Source organism: Athene cunicularia (assembly GCF_003259725.1).
Source record: "Athene cunicularia isolate RWA chromosome 4 unlocalized genomic scaffold, athCun1 chr4_part1, whole genome shotgun sequence".
Classification (NCBI taxonomy): domain Eukaryota; kingdom Metazoa; phylum Chordata; class Aves; order Strigiformes; family Strigidae; genus Athene; species Athene cunicularia.
The window spans coordinates 34,918,217-34,933,529 of NW_020799098.1; the positions used below are offsets into that span (position 1 = coordinate 34,918,217).

Below are 15,313 nucleotides of genomic sequence, written 5' to 3' on the forward strand. Positions count from 1 at the left end.
AAAAAAAAAAAAAAAAAAAAAAAAAAAAAAAGACTATCCGGAATGTATGTAATTTTCTTTATGCTGAAATTATCTCATAAAATACACATTTAGGTTTGGGGGATTTTCCAGTGGTTGCCTGGCACTTCACAAAGCAAAATGACACGCAACTTTTCCCTGAGAGAAAAACCTGTCACTTTTCTTTTTCAAAAAGTTGTGTTTCTAGCGTTGTCTAAAGATAGAAGACAGGATATACATGTACATTCATGTATATTTATCTTAGTTCATCCAGCAATAGATGCTATCTTTTGCCTTTTTTAAACTTAAGAATTAGAGCACTTAGGTCACTTAACAGAAGAATTTCAAGAAATACTGTCTTTGCCTACATGTTTTTCCTATCATGGGTCTAGAAAAAAATGTACTGTCTGAATTTCTAACAACACAGCACCACGTTTGTACAGAATTTGTCTGTATGAAGGTTGTTCCTTTTGAAGCTTTATGTTCCAGTGAAATAATATCTATAGTCCTTCCCTTTCTCTTGGACACCTGTGGATTCAGGTTAGCTATCCTCTAAGACAACTCCATCCCTGGGTGCTCTTCCCATATAGCCTAGTGGCTTTCAGCTCCATGCTGGATAAATGCAGTTGTCATGTGTTCATATGGCTGGGATCGACAGGGGAGTTGTACAAGACAGAGGGAGCTGTCTCAAGTGACTCCAGAGAAGTGAGAATTTGGCTTTCGCCATACTTTTGCTTTGCTCAGTAACTTCCTGGTACTTCGGTTTATTTCCCTGTTTCAAACGGGTGTTGTGTAGCGCAACTGATGACTGCAAAGCATTTCGTGACAGTTGCAAAGCATCTGTGGTGCCTTCACTTTGTAGAAATAAAGAATGTTCCTTTGGTATTAAATACCACGTGCCTGGAGCAATAGGAAAACCCTCTGTTAATACCTAACCAGATTGTAGCTTTCTGTCACAGACCATGGGGATTACAGACTACAGGTATAACTGTGTTTTTCTGCATACCATCATTGCAAGGATCAGTGACAATAAGCATCTAATCGGAGGAGAAATTTTTCACAGATTCATATCGTGTATAAATCAGAGTCCCACCATGTATTACATGACCATATGGACAGTTTTCTACATGCCAGTTCTGGTCTTCTGGTACATCCTGTACATGAGAGCACCCAGGGGCCATGGGATGTTGGCAGCTTGCTGGGTAAGGATGCTTTCCTAGATTAGGAGAGATGGCTGTGGTCTGTATGTCCTGGTGAAACCATGTTTCTGGGTGGAAGAGCATGGCAGTGGTCTTCCCTCGGAAAGCCTCTGGACAGCTAGTATGTCAAGGAGGGTTCAAGGATGTTATGTGTGAGAACCAGGGGAGAGTTAGGCATTTTCTGTTGTCACAAGTGAGTAAAAAAATGTCTCTGAACGTGATGGAAACTAAATAAATCACAGGTTTCCTTTAGAAGTCCCACCAAAAGCAGGTGGTGGGCATGGAACAAAGTGCTGAGACAGTATTGAAGACTCAGTCAAATACCAAGCAGGCTTCAAGGACAGGCTGTTGGAGATCCATCAGGGCTGAGGTGTGCTGACTAATAAATTTTTTATTTCTAACCCCAAGTTGTAGGACAGCCGCACCTTGATGGCAGCAGTGAGGAGCAGGTGATAGTTGCCAATCCTCCTGACATTTGCCAGGTAGTAGAGGTGACAACAGAAAGCGATGAACAGCCCCTAAGCATGAGCCAGCTGTACCCCCTACAGATCTCCCCCGTCTCATCCTATGCAGGTAAGCATTCTGGCATTTCTTTACACTCTCTTTTTTTGGAAATGTTTAGAAGACACTGGGGGAAAGGGGGCTCTTCCAGGGTAGCTGGCAAAGATCCAGAAGGGTCTATTTAACTGCCTTCTACATGTTTAATGAAACTCAAAAACTCACTGTCCTCTACACGTTTCACCTTGGGAAACAGCTTGACAGATCTGAGGTTGGAAATGTAAGCTGCAGATTTTAGCCTGTGACTAATGGAAAAAGAACCTTTTTAGATGTAATACAGAGAGATCTTTTCATCTTTTATTAGATGGGCATTTTCAGTGGTACAAATGATGTGCTTCAAATACAGTGTGTGCCCTTTGGCCCCTGACTTACTAAACATTAAAGGTCTTCTCTGCTATATGTTTCCTCAGTGCCTAGCACAGTGGGCACAGAGTGCTAAGGGCTGCACTAATGGTGTATAATGTAGACGTGAAGCTGAGGGCCCTGGGGGAGTAGATCTGTCTTGTTACACATACTCTGCAGGCTAGAACAGTCATGTAGCAACTGATAACAAGTGGTCCTGCAAGCAGCAGAGCTGTGGAGGTCTGGCTTCCAACGTCTGCGTCCCATCTGGATTGTCTTGATATCTAAAAAGGGGTGAGATAACAAGCTTTTCCTTGAGTCAGGGTGCTAATGGTTTCACTGTTTTTGTCTGGCCCCTTATTTTCATAAAACTGGTAGGAAGTCAAGAGTCTTTGGCATTCATTTATCCCTTATCCAAGTCTGACAGTGTGTTCAGAAGTTGTTAGGGGAGAACAGACACAAATGCATACATGGGCACGCTATATAGAGTCACTACAATCACACAGGCCTTATTTCCGTAGGAAGCAGGGCAAAGCCACATTTGAAAGTAGAAAAGTTTCAGATCCAGTGTGTCCTTCCTTTTTCAATGTGTTGCTAACTTGCAAGCCTCAAGAGACTACGTAGAAACACAAATGTCATCTTTTTAGGCAAACTTAAGTATTAATTGTTCCCCATGCGATTTATTATTTTACACATGGTTTTTGCCTTTGACTCATTAGGCTGAAATTACTTCCAGAAACATTTTTATAAAATACGTATTTTTATCTTTGTGTCTGAGTGAATAGTACAATGTTCTTTTGAACAGCCTCCAATGTTAGTCTCACACATGTTGATAAACGATTATGCTTCCCAATGTGTTTAGTCTGTAATGGCCAAAGCATTTAGAAGGGCTTTGCAAAGTGTAAGGCAGGGGGATGAGGGTTCTTCATCTTATTAGCAGCTGAGAGATGGGGCCTTTGAAACATTTTTCCTCTTTCCAAATGCTTCTTGCAGAACTTTTCCAGTCTCTGTGAACACCACAGTGATGCTTTCTTTTAATCTCAGCTATAGGATCTAAGTTCTTGGAATGCAAACAAAAGTCACGGTCTTGGTCTGGAAGTCATGGTGCTTGCTTGGGCTGGGATGATAGAGGGGGATGGTCTGGTGACAGCAGAACCACCCTGACATGAGCAAGTCATAAGCTGCCTCCCCTAAATTCAATGCAACAAGCCTGCATAAGGAACATGAGGTGTAATTGAAGTACTTCTGTTATCCCCTTGTTATCTTAGTATCCTGGTGGCCTTCATCTGTCCTAACTTATAACAGAACCTGCTAGCCCATAACTCAGATAACACAGAGATAATTTCATGGCACTGACATGCTTTTGAATGCATCTCAAGGCAGCTCTTGATGATCCTGGTTACTCTAGCTAGAGGCCAGTAGGAAGTGCAGTACTGCAAAGGTCTGTCCTGGGACAGGTCCTGTTTAATATATCAGTAAGCAGAAAAATTGTTTACACACTTGTGAAGTTTGCAGGTGACACCAAATAGGGGACACCAGTCAATATGATTGAGGGCAGGGCCACCATCCAGAAAGACCTGAAGAGACTGCAGAAATGGGCTGGCAGAAACCTTATGGAATTCAGCAAGGACAGATGCCACGTCCTGGAAGGGACGAAAAAGGGAAGAAGGGAAGAAAAAGCCCTTTGAAGCAATAGGCAGGTGGGATGGGGAGCAGCTCTGCTAAAAGGCAGGTGGACAGTGATCTGAATGTGAGACAGCAGAGTACCCTGGCCACAGAGAAGGCCACCGGCTTTCAGAAGCATGGCCAGTAGATCTAGGGAAATTATTATCCCTCTCTACCCAGCACTAGTTATACTACTTCTGGAGTGTTGAGTCTAGTCTTGAATCCCCCCAGTCCAAGAAAGATACAGATAGATGGGAGCAAGTGAAGGAAAGGACTACCAGGATGATCAAGGGCTGGAGCACTCACTCCGTGAGGAGATATTGAGGGACTGGGGCTTGTTCAGCCTGGAGAGGAGATTGTTTTGAGGACCTCATAGCCACCTGCCCTTACCTGCAGGGATGTTATTGAGAAGGCAGAGCCAGACTATTCACAGTGGTGTGTGGTGGGCGGATGAGAAACAGCATAAATTCAAACAAGAGAACTCAGTCCAGCTGGATATAAGAAAAAATGTCACCTTTTTCACCACAAGGACAGTCAGGCAGTGAAGCAGGATTCCCAGAAAGGTTGTGGTGCCTCCATCCTTGGAGGTTTTCAACACCTGACTGGATAAGGCCCTGAGCAACCAGATCCTGTCCTATAGTTGGCCCTGCTTTGAGCTAGAGGTTGGGCCTCCTGAGGTCCTTTACAGCCTAAATTGTTCTGTGAACCTCTGTTTATTTAAAGCATGCATTTGCCCTTGAGGGAGGAGTGAGGACAGGGGTCTGTGGTTTGTTAGAACCTTGAAACTTGGTGGACACTCTTGTGACTATTTCTGTCTTTGTCTTGCTCCACACAAACCTATACAGGAGAACCACAGGAGGTCTAGCCCTATGCTCATGGTTTTGCTGGGTAGAGCTGCCTGCTGTCAGGTGCTACAACTGAATGGCAGGAAAGAGTATGACCATAACAGCTGTGCAGAAACAGTTAATTTAGCTCTTCTGAAACAACCAAAAAAAAAGTAGCCTAAGGTATTAGCTGTCCTACATAAATCTGTTTTATTTCAAAACCACCTCTACTTCTGAGGTTACCAAGGCAAATAATGTGAGTGGCCCTTGTGAGTTTTCTCATATTTCCACTGATGTCCATGAAATCCATTTTTTTTAATACTGAGGCTGTTGTCAACCTCCTCTTGTGTTCAACATTGATTCAAATAACCTTCTTGATTGAAATAACTTCTCTAACTTTCCATGCCCGAGTGGCTAGCTTCCCTGGCTTTGCTAACTATAGTGCCATCTCTTGCTCAGCATTTTGTTATGTATGAACACCAAGGATGGATTCCTTTTCAGCTGCATCACTCTTTTTTTGTTGCCGCATGTTTCTTCACGTCAAGGAATATCTGTTTCTTGTCTCTATGTGGATTCCTCCTATTGATTCTATCTCTGGACCATTTCTCCTTTGCACAGATTAATTTCTGCCTCTCCTCCCCCTAGTATGGCTTAATTAGCCAGCTTAATCATGTTGGCACATCTCTCTTTACCTGGGCTGGTGAATGAGAAGCCCTGCAGAGTGTTAACTTCACAGGGCTTCACAGTTAGATCTAATGTTTCAGACTGCCCCTCTTGCTTGCTGCATGTTGTGGTAGAAACTCTGGTGTAGGGGAAGTGCTGGTTTTGGCAGTAGCAGTCTGGAATAGCTGAGCTGCCTGCTTCTTTGCGTCAGAAGGACTTTGGGTGCAGCTTAGATCTTGGGGTCTGAAAGAGCAATCCAGACTATGGGTTTACAGCCCTCTGCCTAAACCTAATGCTTAGCCAAGCCTCAAGAGAAGGGCAAGGTGCTGCCAGGCTCTGAAGACATGCCGGGGCATGATCCACAAGGCACAGTCTGCGCATCCTTAGCACTCGTGTTCTGTCTGGTGCAGAGCACAAAGTTGCTCTCTGGGAAGGCAGCATTGTGCTTTATGGTTGCAGGGGTGCAGGGGCTGTGCAGAGCAGTCTGCATGGGCTAAAATGTGTAACACAGAGCAGAGAGTGGAAACTGGGACTCGAGAGCTCCCTTGCCTGCTACAGTAACTCATCACATTGATCCTTCAACTCTGTAATTTCTGTCTTCCCATTGGTTTAGGGCGTGGATGAGCCCTCTCTGCTCAGCCCTGGTGGTGGGGTTGGAGAAAGACCTCTTCCAAATGCTGTTGGTAGCCTCATAGATGCCTAGGCTGATAGATGGCTCCCAGGAAACAAGACAGTGGTTCAAAACCCCACGAGCTGAACGGGACCAGGCCTCTGCTTTTCTGGGTGAGGGTCTGGACACTGGGCAGCTGTGCAGAAGGAAGCAGTCATCGCTGTAGACCGATCCTGAAAAGAGGGGTTTGTTCCCTGTCTCAGATGTATCTGAGGCACAGCGCTCTCAACCAGCCTGTGGGCTAAGTGTCTGACCCTCAGACACTGGGAGACCTGTGCTCAGACAGATGTGAGCTTGAAAATACAGTCAAAATTCCTGGATTTCAGACTCTTCTGCAAGGGAGGGATGCAGCTGCAGGAGGATGGCCGTCCTGCTGGAGCTGCACCCCTGTGTTTGTGCTCTGGTTGAAGTGATGAGTGTGAGGGAGGCTGTGTGTGGTGGGGGAAGGCAATGGGGCTGGAGATAGTAGCATTGCTACTTGCTCCAGTGGTGGATGAAGGACTGAGAGACCTGCCGGGGGCGGGGGTGGCTGGGCATGGGTGGCAAAAGTGAAACAGGAGCAAAGTATAACAACAGTAATAAAGTGCCAGAAATGACAGCAAGCCCTTGAGGCGGCAGGCTGAGATAACAGTTTGTGAAACAAAAACACACTTATCTCTTCTGGGGTGGAGTTGTTATTGCTTTTGCAAGGAGATAAAAATAAGGATTTGGACAGGACTTTGCTCTTTGCCAGGCCTGGAGCTGCCAGGAGAGGGCAAGGGAGAGGGGGCATTCCCTGCTTGCTGCAGGCTCTTCCCTCTGCCCAGAAAACACAAATCTACTTCTGCCCTCTCCATTGCTGTTTTTTCCAGGATATAGCCATGTTTACTGTGATAATCATGTGAATTTACCCCAGTTGTTCAGTGCAGCTGTGCTATCTAGCCCTTGGATTGCTATTGCTGAGGCAAGGGTCCATGCTTCTCCATTGTTTCCTGGTTGTTTGGCTTGATTCTGTTTCTTTCCACTTGTTGAAAGCGAATCAGGCCTCTTGAGCTGGATTTTGCTACTGCAGACAGAATAGCATGAATTTCATTTTTGTTTCTGTTTTGTTCAACAGAAAGTGAAACAACCGACAGTGTTCCAAGTGATGAAGAAAATGCAGAGGTAAGTGCTTTCTGAATTTTTCACACTTTGGAGCAAGGTCTCAAGAATGTCCTGAGGTATTCTTTCCCCTTCTCTGTTTGCAACTCTATCTACCAGTAAAGAATTCATTTTAATAATAGCTGGGGGAGAAAAACAAACCAGGAAGGTTCAAGTAAGACAGACATTTGGATGATGGTCCCAGAATGAATATCTCTACAAGTTCTTTCCTCCTAATCTGTCCAAATGACAAGGAGATTAATTTGCATAATAAGATGTTTGGGAGAACCATCAACAGTGCCAGATAGTTTATTAATGATGTATTGACATTGCTGGGTAGTATTTTATCTTGGTTGAAAGCATGCTCACTTTGTTTTCTTAAATGGCACCTGAACTCATACAATTGGAGGAAATGCTTACACATATAATAGAAATGCTACTTGAATATTTGAGGTATGCGAGGCAGAAAGCTTTCCCGAGCAGTCAGTTGGGTATTGCTGGGTGAAAGGAATCCATGGAGAAAATACCCACCCCACGAACATTTCCTGAGCTGCACCTATGAAAAAAAAGCACTCCCCTTCTCTTTTGGGGCTGCCATCAAGTGATGATGAGACCTACCAATCTCCATGAGTACTTAAGAGGCCAGGGGAAGCTCACTGAGGGCACTTAGATGTCCGGTGCTCCAGCTGCTTTTTGCAGAAGGCCTCTTGCAAATCTCTCCTCTGCTGTGCCCCCCAGAAAGCCCCCTGAATCCTCCTCCTTGGAGAACTGCAGGTTGTGCAGCCATTTAATGGCATAGCTAGCTCTCTTGGTTTTGTCTCTCATGCCTTGGTTAGGGTGGAGCCTGTGTGTAGACTGCCAGTCATGACTCCTCAAACCTTCTTTGACAGAACACGCCATTGTGGCATGTGTGATGGGGAAGGGACTGGATGCTCATCTCCTGGGTGAATCTCTTCCCTGTGATGGGGGACGCACCATCAAGGGACCATGGTTTACCCAGCAGCCTCACCTGTCTTGACAGTTTGGGTGGTGCTGTTTGAGAGGTCTTGGGTCTCTATGCTTCCCTGTTGGCAGGAGGAATCTCTCTCTGGTAACAGAGGTGACACTTTCATTTTGAGCTCTGAGTGTTCTGTTTGTTGTCTGTGTCCATTTTTATCTCTGGCATACTGGGAATAAAGCCTTTATTTCCATCAGAAGAGTGGGCAGAGCCTCTTGAGTGCTGGAGAGCCACCTAGGTTTAGGCACACAACTTCAGAAAGGGAGAAATGGCTGAGAGCAAAGACAGTCAAAGCCAGCTGCTAGAGGCTCAGGCTTTTAGAGATGGGTTAATTTCTGTGCAATTTGTGGATGTTTCTGTCTTCATCTTGTTACTTGGAGCACTTCACAAAGTTGCATTTGCTCATACAGTCTTTCCTCCTTTTTTCCCCCTTTTCTAGGGACGACTTCATTGGCAGAAGAAAAACATTGAAGGCAAACAGTATCTCAGCAATCTGGGAATGAGGAACACTTCTCATATGCTTCCCAGCATGGCAACTTTTGTAGCCAACAAGCCTGACCTCCAAGTCACCATCAAAGAAGAAAGCTGCCCACTGCCTTACAACAGCTCCTGGCCCCCTTTCCCAGACATCCCTCTGCCACAAGTAGTGTCCACAGCCTCCACAAGCAGCAGCCGGCCGGACCGCGAGACACGGGCCAGCGTCATCAAGAAAACGTCAGACATCACCCAGTCAAGAGTCAAGAGCTGCTAAGCCTTTGACGGTGTGGTTTTTTGGCTTTGTTTTGTTTGGTTTTGTATTTTACATTTCTCTAGGAGAGGTTCATCCCTTGACGCACACAAGACAAATCTAAGGTAAAGCCTTGGCAATATAAAACATTGCTGTGTCCAACTCCAGTGCCGGAGTGTTTTTAACTCAGGACTCCAGCCGTCAGTACGTACACCTGAACCCAAGAGGATTTCCAAGGTTGCTATGTAGGAAAACAACCCAAGAACTTTGGCCCACTCGCAGGTTCCAGTGTTTCTTAAGAGGACCAACCGACCACAAGGGAAGTGGTGCTGCTGCGCTTCTTGCTGTCAAGGCTGTGATGGAACTGAAAGCCTCAGAATGGAAGAGAAAATGTGAACTAGCTGGAATATTTTTAAATAAAGAAAAATCTATTGTGAATATTGTACATAGTGCAGTACTAGCAACGTTGCAGTCTGCTTCTGCACCTTATTAAGAAAGCACTTACGAAAGGCCTTTTATTACCTTGCTCTACTTAATGGCACATTGAAGGTCCCACCCCACCTGTATTCTTTTCCAAGGCTATTCTTGCTAAAGTGTCTTTAAAGAATAGAGGAAAGGAAAGGAAGTTAAAACTTCCCATGTGGATTTAATATGTTTTAAGACTGCTTTTCTCATGTTTGTTTCTAATCTGCTATGCTTGAATGCCGCGTGGTACAATAGGAAAAGAAAAAAAAAGAAACCTATTACAGAGATATTATGCAAATTCCCAGATTTAAAAAAAGAAGAAGAAGAAGAAAAATACTCTAATTCTAACCAGAGCAAGCTTTTTTATTTTTTATACAGGGGAATATTTTATTCAAAGTAAAATTCTAAAGTGAATATAATTTTTTTTAATCTTTTCTACAGCAAATTTATAATTTTAAGATTCAGTCCTTGGTTATCAGCAGTTATTACATCCTTGTGGCACATTTTTTTTTTTAATTTTGTAAAGGTGAAATAGCTTTTATGAGCTCATGTAGCAATCAGATTATCCTGTGGATTGATAATAAATATGGTATATAGTTAAATTTTTAATAATCCTCTTGTTTGTGTCTCTCTTTTAATCTTTCAAAAGCCCCAGATGGCATGGGTTTGATAGGTGAATATGACCTCTCGGAGTGAGCAATTAGCATGAACCACCTTACAATTTCTGGAGTATCCATCTAGTGATGGGAAGTATTGTGCTTGAGGCATCTTGAGGAGGAAAGAGGAGCTAGAGTTTAAATGTGGTGTACTCAAGTTTGGCCTCAGGTGCAGAGGTGGGGAGTTGGGGCACCTCTTCTACTGTTATTCTGTGGTTCGGCTTTGAGCAAGTCACCTCATGGAAGGGAGCTTGTGAAAGTCCATCCCTCACCCAACACAGGCTCAGCTGTGCTTGCCCCATTCCTCAGATCTCTGTTTAGCTTGCTCGCAGTTTCTTTGTCCAGACAAATTTTTTTTTGCAGAGTTTCATGTGATAACTTCTTATTGGTGGAATGAATCAAAAGTCAAATATACATTCCCCAAGGGTTTCAGCCATCTACCAAATGATGGCAAATTCCGATTCCTCTGGGTCTTTGAGGGAAGCTGTTGACTATCTAATTAAGGGTGTGCAGTGGCTTGCAGGGTTTTGTGATGTGGTGGACAGGCTGTGCCATAGACTCCGTGAAGTGTTGTACACTTCGGGCTGTCACTGACTCGGGCAGAAGTTGAGAGCGCTTACCGTCTTGCAGTTTTTTAAGCTGTTGGAAATTGTACAGGTTGATTCAGGTATGTAAAATATGTGGACACAGAGTGTCCTTTGGGTGTGATTAGCATTCTGGATACAAGCCCGACAGATAGCTGAGCCAAATGCTGTGTATGTTGGGCTGATGAGCAGTAACATGCACAAAAAAGGCAGTATCACTGGGAGATGTGCTAAATGGCTCTTGTAAATGAAAAGCAAATGGTAGGATTTTGCTATGTTCTTAACCTAATGCCACAGTTCCAAATTTTATCACAAGTCCATGTGAAACTTGCAATTTTGTCTTGCCAGCCCACTGCCTGAAGGCCTGGGAAGACAAAGTTAGAGCTTTGGTTAGGGTTGGGAGGAGGAGGAAGCCCCAAGCAGTATTTAAACTGAGGCTGAAAACTTGTAATGGTTAAAATCGTCGTATGTAAACTTTCTGGTCTCTGTCCCTTTCATTTGGTTGTGCAGAGGTCACAAGGTTTGGTCCAAAGGCCACAAGGTTTGGTCTTCCTCAGGGAGGTTGTGTCTACATGCATGTGCATGACAGTGAGTCTCTGGCATCATCCCAAGTCCTTTGCCAGCAGGGTTATGAGGCTCATGGCAGGTTTCTTTTTCTTGATTTTGGGGCTCCCTTGGGATTTTTTTTTATATTTTCTTAACACAGTCTGTTTTGTTTTTTTGAAGTTTTTCCAAACTTCCAAGCTAAAGTTTGGAAGTTGCTCTGTAGCATCTCCTAGTCCCTTTTAAGATGATGGGCTCTTGTTTGTTAGGGAGGGACCTTGTAGGGCCACAGACAAGGTGGAGCTGGAACGGATCCCTGGGGCACATTGAGTCCAACCTTCCCTTGAAAGCAGGATCTTAGAGTGGGTTATCCAGGGCCCTGTCAAACCACATCTTGAATATTTTCAGCAAGGAAATTTTCTTCCAGGCTTCATGAATCCCTTTCTTCCAGCCTTTCTTTGTGTGGCAAGTTGCCTGCCCTGTGCCTGGCCTTCAAGGTAGTGTTGTGATTGGGGCTGGGAGCTGCAAGTGGCTGGAGTTGGAGGAGACTTGAGACTGGGAGAAGAGTCATCTGATTAATTTTTATTGTGAGGAAGGAAGAGTTGCTTTAGGTAGAAGAGAAAGTCCAGAGCTGCAGTTGTGCTGGGACTGGGAAGGGGCTGCCAAACTCAGTGGAGGGCTGACGCTTGAACCCTCCTCTTGGGAAGGTTTGTTTATTGGATAGGAAGGGCTGTAGTGCTGGGGCTGAGGCTGGCCCTAAGGCGAGGGTCAGAGCTGAGGGAAAGAGAAGGCTCCATCATGTGGGACTGGAAAGCATCTTGTAGACTGAGCGCTGGCACTCATCTTCCCTTTTGAGGAGTATTTAGTCTGTGGATGGAGAGAGCTTCTTGCCTCTGGTGCAGCCTGGATTTAGTATTAAGAGTTAAGGCTGAGAAAAAGCCCAGAGGTGGAGTTGTAGGGGTGGGGGTGGGGGGCTGGAAAGCATCTTTCAAAGTAGACAGAGCTGACTCAAGGCTTTTGCTTCTGTGAAAGCAGGGCTGCTGTTTGCCTCCACAATGGCTGCTCTCTCCTCACTGTTGGACTGGTGGTGTTAAATGTTGGGATGTCTCTGCAGGCCTCCAGGCAAGCAGCTGTGTCCTGTGCATTACATACTGCGAGAAGCAGAGGGCTTACCTCATCTGTAGCAGCAGTTTGAGCTCCCTGTCCCTCACCCACGGCACTGAGGAAGCGTCTCAGAGGCTTTGTACCTTTCTGCAAAGCCCCTTTTTATGTCTGACCTTCTTGCACAGGTGCTTCCTGATATCAATCCTGTGTGTCCATCTGAGAGACGAAACACGTTTGCACTTTCTGGTCAAATATTTCATCTTTCATAGTCCTCAAGTCTTACTCAGGTGCCTGCATGGAGCCTGACCTCCAACAGGGCTGCTGAAGAGGAGGGAGGACTGAGCTGCCTTATCTGTGTCCTGTGTGACTTCAGGTGAGAGCCTGCCTTCAGCAAGCCCTGCTGGTCACTGCCCAAGTTTCTACATATATAAATGCTTGTCTGCAAAGTAAACTGTCACTTGCCAGGTAAAGGATTTGCTACTCTTAGCTTCAGGCACCTGAAATTTAGGACTAGTGAATGGGGAAAGGCAGGCACCTCCAGTTTAACCCATGCATTAACCTTCACGTAGCTAAAGCAAGTTGTGTGGTCGCATCGTGCTTCTGGTCATTTTGCGCAAGGGTTAGCGCCAGCATGCTGATGGCTGGGTAGCCTGGCTCACCCTCCCCTGAGTCCTGTGAGGAGGGTAGCTGAGCTGCAAAACCACAAACCCCCACCCTGCTCCGGTAGCTGCACAATAGGAGACACACACACATACCTCTGGGATGGGTGTTCATACGTGGTAAATTCTTCTGTTCCCGGGGCTTATACATTTGAAGCTCTTCCAAGAGGTATCCAAGCACTGGAGTTACAGTATGTGTCCATAACGCTGTTGCATCAAAGAGACTGTCCACTGTGCAAAGGCAGTGACGCTTCTGCAGTTTGCTCAGACCAAAAGCAGTTGGCCAACCTCAGGGTGATGTAAATGCAAAGGAGGATTTCTTCAGGCTGGGACATCAGACGGTTTTTCTGAAATGCAGTGTTTGATTACGTTCTTTATCCATGCTTGCAAAACTGTGCAAAGTCATACAAAACCATCTAGCCTTTAATAGTGCAGTTCTGAAACACTGGAAACCAGATTCCTGTCCATTAGCACTGAGAGTAATCCCAAATATTAGTTTACTGAGTGGATGGTGCCTTGAGGTAGATGGTATTTCCATAGGGGGAACATATATACCTGTGCGTAGTAGATGAATTTACAAACAAAGTAGTTAAGGGAAACTGGGTTAGATCTGTTTGGAGGGATCTGTTCTCTTGTCCAGGAAAGGTAAGCTCAGGCACATCCATTTTTTGCAGAAGAGTTAATAAACTAATATAAACAATTTTTTTCTTGGGTTTGGAAGGGGCCAAGAGAGCTGGTGGAGGACTTCTGCAAAGACAGGATCATCATTTCTGCAACTCAACAGAAATAATGGAAAAAATGAGGGAGAACAAGAAAAAAAATGAAATAATGGCCTCAAGCATAAATTTATCCAGGTGTGCTTATGAGTCAGCATAATGTTACAACCCAGGTTTCCACTGGTGTCTGGGGCCGCCACTCCTGACATCCTCCTGGAGCCCAGCAAGATTCATGCACACAAAGATAGTCAAATTTCAGTCAAAGTTACAATAGGTGAGCGAGCTCAAAATTCCCCAGGACCAGGCCCTTAATTTTTTTTCCCCCAGCTGGTACAATTGGCCTCAGTTTTTGTTTGTGTGTAACTACCTGGCCATCTCCCTGCCTCCCTCGCCTGCATGCATTGACATCGGGGCAGGTGGTGATGCCTGGTTTACATCCGTTTGCACTTGCACTTTTCTTGGAAGTACCACGAAGGCTGTAGTTGTACATAACCTGCATACCTCTTTGTCACAGGACTGCAAAATACATTCACTCTGCACTTTGATAAGTGGGAGAAAGATGCATCCGTAGGAAATGTGAAAACTGCCCGTGCCTGTCAGTGCTTTGGGTTTCCCCAGGTCTCCTTGGAGACACCAAGTTTGCCGCAGGGCTTCTGCCTGGGCCAACAGAAACCGGCTTTGACTTTGAATTGTTTCTTTCTTGCCCAAGATGCATCACTGTCTCTTTTCTTTCCCTCCCATCCTGCTTGCAGCTGGGGCTTCCCCCAAAGAAGGAGAACGGGTGCTGCCACATGCCCTTCACTCCGGCCTCTCCCTCCCTGTTGTGGGCTCAGGTTGGCTGCCTGACAGGGTTGCTGGGAGGTGACCGTGGCACGGGGATGTGCAACGGTGGCCTTGGAAGGGTGTGCACAAGGGCCAGGGACTCTGGCTCACATCCTCAGACGCCTGGGGGAAGTATTCCCTGCCCGTGCCCCTTACGGCAGCATCCTGCCTGGGAATGCAGGCGGCAGGCCACATTAACTTCATCCCCGCTGCCTCCCGTTAGCTGTTTTGCTGTCGGTCTGGATTTCATGAGAGGGGGCTGGTGGTGGGGACTTGCCGGCCCTTGTGCGAGTGCTTCTCCTGCCGGAGAGGCTGTGCTGCCTGCCTGCCGATGCCGCGCCAGAAAGAACAGCCCGATGACCTTTCAGCGAGTGCTTGGAGGAGTGCTTCCTTCTCTGCGGTAAGAGCAGCAGGTGCAGGATTTTTCTGTCAACAATAATGAAAATAGTGGTGGAGAGGAAGGAAACTATGGGGGCCAACAGCGACTGCTGTCACAGACAGTGCTTTGTCCAGGACACTGGGCTTTTTGAGGACATGAAGGCAGTTGCAGTAAGGCTTCAGATACATGAAATTCAGCTATTGGACATTACAGATCCTTGAATGAGCTCTTGTCTGCGTGTGGCAGCTTTAAATAAACCAGCAAAGGCAGAGGAAGCCCTATCCAAGTTCAGTGTATTATTTTTTGATGAGTAGCTGATGATAGGTAGCTCCTTTGGGCCAGTTCTGCTCTCAATTACACGCCTGTAGACTAAATAATTCAGCAGCAGCTAAAAGGTGTGCTGTTGAGCTTCCCACAGCTGCAGCACCAAGCACTGCCCAGCCTCCTCCATGAATTTGTGTTCAGAGCTCACTTTGGACTGCCATCAGGAGGTGAAATGTCACTGGAAATGGTTTCTTGTTTCATACAGGCTAATGCTGGTGTAGAGGAGGTGGAGAGGAATCAGAGTTACTGTTTTTATTTAGATTTTGTAAGGACTACTTCTTTCAGAACCTCTGGAGAATA

At 45.7% G+C, this 15,313-nt stretch overlaps 1 protein-coding gene across 1 annotated transcript in view; it reads left to right on the top strand.

The window, feature by feature from the left end:
- The window catches only part of IRF2 (interferon regulatory factor 2), a 31,061-nt gene extending 21,229 nt beyond the window's left edge, over positions 1-9,832 (top strand). The window contains exons 7-9 of the mRNA XM_026847017.1: positions 1,605-1,769; positions 7,015-7,061; positions 8,474-9,832. Coding sequence (XP_026702818.1) covers positions 1,605-1,769; positions 7,015-7,061; positions 8,474-8,785 — 524 coding nt within the window. The 3' untranslated portion in view covers positions 8,786-9,832. The remainder of the gene's footprint in view (positions 1-1,604; positions 1,770-7,014; positions 7,062-8,473) is intronic.
- The last annotated feature ends 5,481 nt before the right edge of the window (positions 9,833-15,313 follow it).